General features: G+C 36.3%; 1 protein-coding gene across 1 annotated transcript; it reads right to left on the bottom strand.

Annotated features, from left to right (window-relative positions):
- Positions 1 to 4,369: 4,369 nt before the first annotated feature.
- LOC143612193 (lariat debranching enzyme-like) lies at positions 4,370 to 7,128 on the bottom strand. Its single transcript, XM_077086233.1, has 8 exons — positions 6,985 to 7,128; positions 6,682 to 6,839; positions 6,287 to 6,602; positions 6,032 to 6,214; positions 5,298 to 5,416; positions 4,810 to 4,940; positions 4,633 to 4,722; positions 4,370 to 4,548 (listed from the first exon to the last, which is right to left on the bottom strand). The coding sequence occupies exons 1-8, from the start codon at positions 7,105 to 7,107 to the stop codon at positions 4,463 to 4,465; spliced, it is 1,206 nt and encodes a 401-aa protein (XP_076942348.1). The 5' UTR covers positions 7,108 to 7,128; the 3' UTR covers positions 4,370 to 4,462.
- Between the last annotated feature and the right edge of the window lie 5,062 nt (positions 7,129 to 12,190).

A 12,190-nucleotide genomic window follows, 5' to 3' on the forward strand; every position in this document is an offset into this window, starting at 1 on the left:
GGATCTGTTTCTAAATAAAAGAAAGCTAGCGCTATGGTTTAGAATAATGTGTTGCATAATATAGCTAGCTAGCTAGTCAAAAAGAAAAAGACTATATAGATATATGGATGGTTGCTAGCTTCTTAAGTGTATGGACAAACTCACATCATTTAGTTGCAGGCTTCATTATATGTGTCAATACCGCGCATGAGACGAAGCAGAGAGACAGAGGGGGGTCGATAAAACTCTCAAAATGGTATTCTTCCCTCATTATTGGTCGCATGTCGCTACCTTTATGTAAGTGCAATTTTGACATATCTTATTACCCAAGTTCGAATCCCTCTTACACTGATGCTGTCCATATTTCAGAACACGTATATTAACTGGAATTCGAACCTGAGACCCACCAGAAGAAACCCTAAGGACAACCAAGTGCCCACCCCATGAATTTGGTGATATAATAGTCAAGAATATATAGTTTTTAATTAAGTAGTATTGACACACTCAACCCACATTTGAAAATTGAATGGTATGGACTATGGAGAACACGTGTAGGAGTATCCTAAAGGACTTGTTAAACTTGTTTACTTAGACAAATATGGAATGTGTTTGCTTTACTTCCAAGTGTTAGAAAGCATAAGTAGTGGGATCAATCAAGTTGTTTTGACTTTGTAGTGCTTTGTGGTTTGACTGTTTGGTCGGTTAGTCGGTTTTTAATGAAAGGAAAGTATGAACGAATAAGGGAAAAAGAATCTAACTAAGAAGCCATGAACACCAATCAGTTTATAATATAATGTGTCACTTGTTGTGTTGTGTCCTTAAGTGGTTGATAAAGTTCAACAATAATGTATCATTGTATCAACACTTTTTTTTCTTTTTAACGTTTATATATATATGTCTTCATTGCCTACATTGTTATTATTTACTTTTTAAATGTAAAGCTACTTTACATGTGAGCTTGTTAACATTAGTTTTTTAAATTGTAATAAATTGTGTCACATTTTACAAAAATGTATTATATCAACCGGGTATCAGGTTAATAATTACAGATTAAATGTGTTGGCAGATTGAACGATTCAACCTAAACAAAACCAATATGTCTATTTGTATACACTAAAAAACATGTAACTTGAACATGACATGTTTAACCAAATTATCTAAATGTGACAAATGGGTTGACGGGTAGCAATCAAGTCAAAACACGTTAACTGGTTGGTGAATGGTAATAAATGGGTTAAACAAGTCGACCCAAACACAAGATGTATAATTAAACGCGGCCCATGTATTAACCAGGGTATATTTGAAACCCAAAACATGATTATCTTTATGTCGTGCTGGTACGTGTCCAGGTGTTGTCGGAAATTGTCGCCTCTGCCTGGTACAAGTTAACAAGGTAAATGGAGTTGAAAACGCTAACTTAAAATGGGTATGACTTTGACTACATTTAAAGTTAGTGGACCAATAAGTAATTAACGGAAAGGTCTAGTATTAGTATGATCCAATCTTGTGGTAAAACGCCATATGCGGTTAACATGTGTAGTACCCGAATTCCATCATCTGAAGCACCGATGTTCACGTAGCCAAGTTGTTCTTTTAAGAGATTGTTGGCATAAACTGGTACTAAAGTCATACATGAAAAGTGATTTTTTTGGCTCACTTCTAGCAGTCAAGTGAAGGTGATCAACCACACAATTGCCATCATGACCCGTTGACCCCCCCCCCCCCCCCCTCTCTCTCTCTATCTCTCTCTCTCTCTCCCCCAGACGTCATGTCCATATCCAAAATGTTCAATGTGAAACTTAAAAATGTATAGCTTGAGTCAACATTTGGAGTTACCAGACGCATAACTAATAGACAATTTAGACTAGTCGTCATACCCGAATTCTATCATCTTGAGTCCCGGTACCAAGGTTTGACAATTATTTCCTAAATTTAAAAAAAAAAAATTATTGCAATTAGAGCCTGAATTTTTATTTGCAATTTTTAAAATTCATTAATTCATACATTTATTTTGGTCCCTGTTCATAGGCTGTCAATTCAATTTCAAGACTTGATCAAACCTAGCAAAGATTGATGATCTTCCTATAAACAGAAACATAGTTGTCATTCAATAATATTCAACTTTTTTTCCTATTCAAGAGTTGTCATGTTCTTTTTTGCATCACTAAGCCAGCCACCCCAACCAACAATTGTGGCATAAAACATCTAGAAGGAAAAAAAAAGAATAAAGTTTAATAAGTGTTTAGGATTAAGATTTAGAATGTATGCTTAGGCTGAGGGGTGTGGGGGGCTCTAACGGGGGCGCGAGTGGGGGCTCCAGCCAATAATATTGTGACGTGTGGCAAAGAGAGAAACTGGATAAGATGGGTGTTGGAGCCCCCGCTGGAGCCCCTGGCCCTGGTGTGGAGGGGCGCGAGCAGGGGCTCCAGCGGATTTTTTTTTTATTTTTTTATAAATATATTCAAAAAATGTATTATTAAAAAAACTCATAAATTATTAAAAAAACACACATTTTTTTTAAAATTCAAATTACAAAAAAAACATACTAAAAATTAAACAAACAATAATACTTAATAATAACACTAATCTAATACAAGATCATCGGGTCGCCTCTCCCACAAATGTTCAACCAACTCATGTCGAAGCTCCCCGTGTATCTCACGGCTCTTGATATTTGCTATGTTGTGAAGTTTTTGTTGATCACTGATTGTTGACGGTTGTGGCGGAATGTCACCTTGGTAGTTTTGGCAGATAGCTTTGCCCTCGTCTTCTAACGTCATGTTGTGTAGGATCAGACACGTGTAGACGACGTCCGTTATCCTCTCCCGAGTCCAATAACGTATCGGGTTCGCCAGAACATAATATTGTTTTTTTATAGCTCCAAAAGCTCTTTCAATATCTTTTCTAGCAGACTCTTGCTTCTTCGTAAAATACTTCCTTTTGTCGGCGATTGGATCTGTAAAAGCTTGAACTAACAAAGCCCATTCGTTGTAAATACCATCGACCAGATAGTACCCGTACTTGAAGAGTTCTCCATTTGCAACAAAAGATTGAGGTGGTTCAACCCCGTCGATAAGGTCGTTGATCAAATTTGACTGATCGATAACATTAAGATCGTTATTTGACCCAGCAACACCAAAAAAAGCATGTCAAAACCAAAGATCCTGTGACACCGCCGCCTCAAGTATAAGGGTCGGCCCTTCATGATCACCACGGTGGAACTGACCTCGCCAGGCCGTTGGACACATAGCCCATCCAACATGCGTACAATCGATGCTACGTAGCATCCCAGGAAAACCATGTTTTTCTGCGTGCACCTCATATATGCGTTGGATGTCATACATTGTAGGTTTACGCAGATATCTCCGAGCGTAAGTCGATATGACTCCTACGTACAATATACTTTACAAAATTAATGTCATACATTGGTTGATATTTAATAAAAAGTAAAATTAATGTTTTTTACCTTGGCAGAAAAAATGAAGGGATTCACGTGCAACCCTTTTCGACATCTGTAAATACTCATCCAAAGCGTCCGACGAGATGTTGTACGCTAATTGACGGATAGCAGCCGTGCATTTTTGAAGAGGGGTAAAACCGGGGAGACCCCTAGCATCCTCCCTTTGTTGAAAAAAGGGATACCGTGCCTCTAAATCACTTGCTATACGCATGAACAATTGCCTGCTCATTCGGAAACGAGTTCGAAAATCCGACTCCGCATATACCGGTTGAGGGCTAAAATAATGCCTAATCAAAGTATCGTTAGCACCCGATCGATCACGATCACGAGGTGGTGCTCTAACCCTCGGGAGTCGAGGTTGATGGGCTTGATTTTGCAAGAGATTGACCACGGTTGCGGTCAAAACTACTCCTACATGAAGAAGCAAATCATCCTCTTCGGAGGAGTCGGAATCAGACGAGTACGACGACATTTTTTTTAAAAAAAAAATTGGGAAGATGGGTTGATTTTGGGTTTTTTTTTGAAGTTGTGGTAATTGATTTATATGAAATTGGTTATATATAGGAAGAAAAAACTTTTTTTTTTTATTAAATTATGAGCCCAACGGCTATGTCACTTCTCCCTAGTTTTCCGCGCTCGCGCCCCTCTCGCGCCCCTCTCGCGCCTCGGTGGTGTGGTGCTCGCGCCTGGGGGCGCGAGCGGAGGGGCTCTCGCGCCCCCGCTGAAGCCCCACACCCCTCAGCCTTACAGCTAAGAACATCTTTCCGTTAACGTCAAGTCTATTCTAATAATAACAAACCTACACGTAAAGCAAATTCCATCCTACACACTTAGTTATTAGACATGCATTATTTATTTTACATGCATACATCACATCCTAAACCAAACCAAAGTACCAAACCAAACCTATATCTTTTCTGGCAGGTTAAACTGGTGGTTAAAAGTGCATGTGTCATACATTACAATTTCTAACCATTAACATCAAATATTAATAAATTGTTACCAACAAAATAATAACTTATTCTAATCATCACCATCATCATCATCATCATCTGGAAGTTGGATTTCATCCTCATCCTCAATGCCTCCATCTTCACCATCATTATCAACTACATATGCACAAACATCAAATCAAGATATTCTATCTGCACATTATATTAACATTTTACAAAACAATAATAATAATTTCATACCTCTAGAAACCGATGAGTTTGTGTCATCAAGAACATATGGAAGTTCTAGAAGCTGTAACAAGCCTTCCGTTTGAGGATTACGATTGTGCTCTATACATACAAACAAACCTAGTTTAGTACACAAGAAGACCTCACTTGTAACTTCTTAAGATATTAAAGAGACATTTAAATATATACCAGAAACGGGACCAGTTTGAGAGGAATTATAGCATGGAACCGTGCGCACAAACTCGAAAGGTTTACTTCCTCTAGATTGCAGCTTACTCTTTACCCATTCACGGCTATCTTTCAAGTCAAGTTGTTTACTCCTACACCGCCACAAACTCACCTACTTTATGTGCAGAAGGCATAAAAAACCAACATACCTTTTTTTTCTCACAAAAGTCCGTCAACATTTTTTTGCACATTAAGTCTAAACAAAATTGTTTGTAACCGGTACATCTAAATTGTTTTAATAAACTAGGATGAAAAAATATAAGTCACGTAAAAACATATATGAGCACGTACACAAAACAACCAGCTGTATCAATTTCAAGTTTTTTTTAGAAAAAAGATTCGTGATTTTGTTCAAATATAAAATGTATAGGGACTTTAATGTGCAAAAAACTGTTGAGAACAGAATGTATGCTAGTTTTATAGAAAATGAAGTTTCCTTGGTTAAATACCCGAAATATGATCGTCTTGCAGTCAGAGGAAAAATGGAGTTGTATCTATGAGTTATTGCTAGCCACTCTTCATCATACTGAATCTCATATGGCCCAGGCTCTGATTCAACTTCTACAATCTAAGCAAATAAAAACATTTATAAAACAAAAAATAAAAATGTTATGTCATGAATAAGCCGCCAGTGGAGACTGTAGGCTTCTGAACAACCAAACAAACATAAATGGATGCATGTTCGTGTTCATTCGTTTAACTCACTTTAACTTCAAACGGGCAAAAGATCAAACACGAACAACTAAACGAACAAGGTTTTTCTGTTAGTGTTTATTCGTTAAGAAAACGAACGTGTTCGTGTTCGTTTATGTTCTCGCTCATTAACTGTATAAACATAAGGTTCACAAACGAACATAACTGAGGTAAAACCGACTAAAAGTAATTGTAAACTGCAATGTGTTGGGCCTAAAAAAATTATTAAAACTACACAAAACTGTAATAGGCCTAAATAATTTTAATGAATAAATTAACGAATGTAAACAAAGGTAAAGTAACGTATATGAACGAACATAAATGATATTAAATGAACGAACGTTCACCAACATAAATGAACGGACGAGATGTGTTCATGTTCGTTCGTTTAACTAACTGGGAAAAAAAGCATTTGTTCATGTTCATTTATTAAAAGGCTCCAGTTTGTTTAGAGGCCTAGTGGAATAAAAGAAAATCTGTGAAATTGTACCTGCAAAAACTTGCGTCCAGGAATACACTTATCGAGTGCAAGAAACTTTGTAACAGGACCACCATCACCATGTTGAACTAAAGCAGCAAATTTGCAATGTAGGTGAGCCGAGAACCAGTAAGGAGGTTTTAACTTTTCTAGCAACTCTGCAGCCGGTTTACTTCCCAAACTTTTATCCTGAATCTGTACAACATATTCAATATTATTTATTATCAACCCAATGAGCGAACAACCAAAATAACATAATTCAGTTACCTCCTCCTCGAAGTAAGGCTTATCGCGTAAAAGAGCTTTACAATCTCCATGGTCAGTGATACCAAGGGGCCAATCATGTGAAACAAATATATCAAGAGGTTCCTCAACTTGCATTAGTTTGTGAACGTCATACTCACGCACATGGTATACCGACTTGATATCTCTACTGTCATATAGAGGCCTTTCAAAATGTCCTAAATGATAATGGTTAGACTTGTAAATTCCAGAAAGACCACCGATGCGAATGCTTCCAAACTTAACCACTCCTGCAAATCCCAAAAAGTATATATTAGGTGCTGCCCATCCTCCATAGTATCTACATAAACAGCAGCTAATAGTTAGTGATCTTACAATGATAACATATCATAAAAAAAATAAAAACAAGAAAAACTCACAGTTCCCAGAGGTAGTTGGATGCTTCATGATTTCCTCCAATAAATATAGTTGGAAATGGGGCTACTTTTTCTCCCGAGTAAAACTTCCAGAAAGAATTCATGGCCCTGTATTTAGGCGGTACACTTAAGCTTTCCAAATCCTTCTCATTTCTAACAGCCTGCTCAAAGAAACAGCACTATCTCAGATTGGCACTGTTTCATACAATTACAGTGAAAAGGTTTTATATGTGTATTTAGAGTCACTGTGTTCTGCTATATCATCATATCATAATAACAGTTATAATGGAAAGAAAACTGTCTGACCTGGAAATCACCACAACAAATTAGAAGATCAATTTTTGTCCTCTCAACTTGTTGTAAATGCAAGAGAGTTGCATAGACATTATCTAAATCCCCGTGCACGCATCCTTCTATGGCGATCATCATCAATATCTATAAAATTAAACTGTCAATCATATACATATTAGTAAAATCAACCAAAGTTAATTTGAATCATTATGTCCAGGTGACATGGAAAATTAAATAGTGTTAATCTGTCATGGAAACCTCTAAACAAGGATATGCACAATGTAAAACAAGAAGATCTCAAATGTGAAAGGCTATCGTTATTATATAATTCAAGTACAGAAAATTTTGAAGAAGACAAAGCACTGACTGTGTAACTTGTGCATGAATTGCTCAATCTGGATTACTGTTTTCATGAATTGTTGCCAATGTTTCACAGAAGCTGGCTGCTGTTAAAGTTACACTCACTAACAGTAACAAAACATTGGCGTTTTTTCATTTTGATGGAAAAAGTAGCTGGGTGCAGCCCATGCATACTGGGTTATAATATTCACTAAATTGAAGTTTTTTAACTATCAACATTGATAATCAATCCACGTTGGATTAATCTCATAACTTCATAAGTTGTCTTAGTAACGCTTGCTTTGGTAAAAGGTGACATTTCACTAAGTGTTTACCCGACCAAATCCAGACTTGAAAATACAGTATGCTGAACATGATCAGCTTATATAAACATTAGTAAAAAGGTCGAAGCTTACAATCAACGCATATTATATATAGTTCATATCAACTCATGTATAGTTCTTACTAAACTTAATCTAGTAATTTATCCAGACTATAACATATGGTTATTGTGTGGCAAACAATTAGGGTCAACCTGTGAAGTAAAGAATCAACTTCTCGACCTCAATGATGTGCTGTATGTTCACTTGTTAAGTACAGAGAAAGACCGAAACAAAAGAAGATGGTTATACGATTCCTCATTATTTGAAGTTTCAAACACCGGGACAGGGACTGTTTATGTCATTTCCGATTAGCAGATGTCAAATGGTTAGGCAATCACTCAAAACTCAACTAGACATTTTCAAACAGATCTCAAGGTAATAGGTATGTATCATGTATGTATGTGTACATATGCCGTATGCACATAACAGAGGAATCCGAATGATCCAAATAAGTTGCACAGATCGTAAATGAAATGATCAACTTACACAATCAGAATGCTCTCGCATGACACCTTTGTTTCGTTTATCGTTGTTCTGATTGATTTTCCTAATTATTAATTGGGCTTAAATTAGAAGCAGCATTGTAATATAGTCCTTCATTTCCTAAATGGCAGATACTTATAATCCTATGACACATTAGAGGTATTATATTTATCTAACATCTAAAAACAATAATTGTAATACTGCCCATATATTTGTCGTTCAGTCAGAAGAATCTCGCCATAATAGTATCATGTTGGACATGGTTCCCCATTATTGTCTGATACAACAAAACAGGCTCGAGTATAAAATGAGATTAATAACTTCCTAGATCCATAGAATCAACGATGACAAGTGTTTGCCAATACGCATATTATGTTATTTTACATATGCTTTTTGAAGGTGATTAACTGATTGCCACAAGTGAGTCAGAATAATTGGCTAACTTATAATCCAATTAATCCTAGGCAGTACCCAACTAGTGCCTAGCGACTTCTGCAACAGTGCCTGTGGATGATCTTCTATTATTATTATGGCATAATATAATAAGTTTTATAACACCTATGACCTATGTAACCCTAATTTAAGCTCCTTTCTATCTATCTATCTATTCTGAGTATTCAATTGACAAATATTGAGTTTCAAATCCAATTTAGCTAACAATAAGCTTTAACTTACTGGCTTAAAGTAGTTAGAGAGGTCAAAATTAGTAGCTTTTAAATTAACATCTAATTCAACAAATTGAATTTCAACATAATCAATTCAACAAATTAAGAAGAAACGTAATTTACCTTAATAGAGTAGAGTAGATGAGTGAAGGATGTCAAAAGGAACCCTAGACTCGGTCAGGAATTCCGGCGACGGCAATCGTGATATTTTTCTGACCCACCCTTGTTACTTGGGCTTAATTAATGCATATGTTATTATGACCCTTGTTTGGGCTAAATTTTGGGCCTTGGACTATCGATTGGGTTCATCTCTCTCTACTTTTTTGCTTTTTTTTTTAAATCATGAATCTCATATGTAAACTTACTTTTTCGGGGCTATGTTCAATGTTGACTTCTTGACCGCCATGAGACCGTACCTTCTGTTGCGCGGGAACCGGATGGAATTCGTAAACCATCGTCTCCTGTTGGTTCGAACCCAGGATTAAAGCTCTGATTCGTCATTTCACCAAGATATCATTCGAACTGACCCAAATGAGAATCAATATGTGTCTCCACAAAGGAAGGACAGACCTCTTACCACTAGACAAACATCTCAGGATCTCTCCGGTTTTTGTTGTATATTGAAATATCATTAATAAAAAAATAACAAATTTCCTAAAATACATCATTCATGCACGGTTGAAATGTCGAGGGAGCGTTTGTCAAACCAAACGGCATGCCGAGAAATTTTTAATGAACGTCATATGTTCTAAAGGTGGTTTTCGTGTCATCCTAGTTGGCAGGGACGGATTTACAAGGGGGCAGGAGGGTCCGTTGACCCTCCGGCCTGCTAACTGCAACATCCCCAAAATTTCGATCCAAATCTGATAACGTAGTAAATTTGAATGATTAAAATTATTCTCAAAAATAAGTAATAAAAAAAATTACATAAGGAAATAAAAATATTTCATAAGGAAGTCTATTACATGTTAAGGAAATGGGAAAAGATAATCCATCTCACATGGAAAGATAAAATAAACTCGAAACATTCCACATGGGTATCAAAAGGAAATGAAATTTCCTCCCACATGGAAAGTAAGAAAGATTTGAGAGCTCTTTATAAGGAGATGAGCTTTCATAGTAATTGTCACACCCTCAAAATCCACTAACGGAGTTTTACCGTCAGAGGGTGTGAACTAACAGGATCGGAATCATTAGTTATAATCAAACCATAAAACAAAGTTTCAAAACCATGAAAAACGTTTACGAGTAATTTAATGCGGAAGCGTAAAAACCTTTAACCAAAAGTTGCGTCACGCAGGACGACTTAAAACCAATGATAACCGTTAAAAATAAGTTTGCATAATTAAAAATGTTTCAAGCAATGCATGTTCCTAAACCGCGCGCCCGCCTCGGCTACCTGAGAATAACATACTAAAAGTGTCAACACAAGGTTGGTGAGTTCACAAGTTTAAATAAAAATAAAGCGTTTAGCGTTTGCGTTCAGCGTTTTGCGTTACAGCGTTTTGCGTTACCAGATAGTGTTATGTCAATTATATATCTATAGGTAGCTAGCCTATAAAACAAGTATCACTAAGTGTTCGACACCGAAGCTGACTGTTTATCATTTGCCTTGCCACCAGGTCATCCAGACCATGGTATGTGTTTAGCCAAGATTACACCCGCTCGACCTCCAGTCGAGTTTAGCGTTGGGTGGGGTTTGTCAAACCCAGTAGTACTACTCAACAATGACTCGCTATTATCCAATATTAAACGGTTCGATGTGAATGAAGGACTTTAGTTAACGCGCTTGCCACTTAGTCTTTACAAGTGATATATAATCTATATTAACAAAATCTTAAATGCGTTTCGGAGTATGTTATCTCCCCCAAGTGAAAAGCGTTTAAAAAGTTTAAAAGGGGAAAGTGAAACTCACTGTTTGCGAAGAAATTCCCAAATTAAATCACCAGGATGCGCGTCACAGAAAAACTCTCTCTAGCGTTCTAAAACAACAAAGAGATTCCTCTAAGTGTCGGAATATTATCAAGTCTCTAGACTCGGCACATAATACCTATGTACATAACATGTTCCGTGTTTCGTTTGTGAATCGTGTGTGACTTTAACAAATGTATTTGTGATACGTTACATGTGTAAGCAATTATATACGTGTCATGTATTCATAAAGTACATCACTAGCAATTACTCCCCGTAAGGGCATTTTGGTCAACAAATAACAATTAACTAGCCATTATTCCCCATGAGGGCAATTTGGTCCAATCATGACAATCAATTAGCAATTATTCCCCGCAAGGGTAATTTGGTCCAAACATAACAATTATATAGCAAGTATCATGTTTCATGCATTTTCACAAAACTCAGCAGCTAGTTTCACCGAGACAGAAATTCTACTTGAAAGATTGTACTATTCCACCGATCATAGCATCTCAATTAATTTACCAAAAATCATCACAGAAGCACATATGTCTTAGGTTTCCAGAACATATTTTATTATATTTTTATTCCACATAGGTTTCTTACAATCATCAAATCATTACAGCAAACTCATAACAGTCAAATTCATGCGCAACAGAATGTTATTTGAAATTCCCGCTAAACGAAAAATCCAATAAATGCAAGACTACTTGGGTTAGGTTCCTAACTCAATAAGTCAATTAAACATCAATAACACAATCTGTCCAGAAACTGTTTGCATCCAAACTCAACATATTAACTATCTATGGACCATCATGCATTCATATAACACTCTAGACTCCATAATCACTATCCATGCACATCAATTACACATTACATACATGATTAGGGTTTTTGTTTGAACTCAAATCAAAGACACAACAATTAACATGTAACAATATCAATTCTAGTTATCAAATCATCATCAATACATCATCAAATCAAACAAAATCATATGAACACACTAACATATAAAAATCGGCATCTAGGGTTTGTAATTAACCCAATAAAATTCAAGATTAAGTATAAAGGATGCATAGGATAGTTGATTATACCTTCCTAGCACCTTAATCTTGAATCAAAAGCTTGAAATTGATGGTTGTATGTGTGTGTATTGGTGACGGCAGCCAAGGGAGGGGGATGGGAGAGTTCCGATCGGGATTTGGAAGAGAAAGAAAATAATAAGTTAGGGTTTAGTTATTATTATTATTTATAATACTACATGTTACACTTTGGCCCCTCCACTTCTAAGTATTACCTTTCCTAGCTTAAACTAACTTGTTTACATATTGAGTTAACGTTTATAACCATGTTATCACATAACACATAAGTCTAACACATAATTATCACATAATTACTGTTTTGACGTTTTTCGTTTATTCATCAATCGTTTGCGTCAAC

Source organism: Bidens hawaiensis, unplaced genomic scaffold, assembly GCF_021521415.1.
Source record: "Bidens hawaiensis isolate Kalapana, Puna unplaced genomic scaffold, B.hawaiensis_p1.1 tig00033890_1, whole genome shotgun sequence".
Classification (NCBI taxonomy): Eukaryota; Viridiplantae; Streptophyta; class Magnoliopsida; order Asterales; family Asteraceae; genus Bidens; species Bidens hawaiensis.

Excerpts from the sequence above, each read along its gene's own strand:
- LOC143612193 (XM_077086233.1), bottom strand. The coding sequence starts at position 7,107 with ATGATGATCGCCATAGAAGGATGCGTGCACGGGGATTTAGATAATGTC. Across the intron at positions 4,723-4,809 it reads TCAAACTGGTCCCGTTTCTG|AGCACAATCGTAATCCTCAA; the intron begins GTATATATTTAA and ends TTGTATGTATAG. Across the intron at positions 4,549-4,632 it reads AAACTCATCGGTTTCTAGAG|TTGATAATGATGGTGAAGAT; the intron begins GTATGAAATTAT and ends GTGCATATGTAG.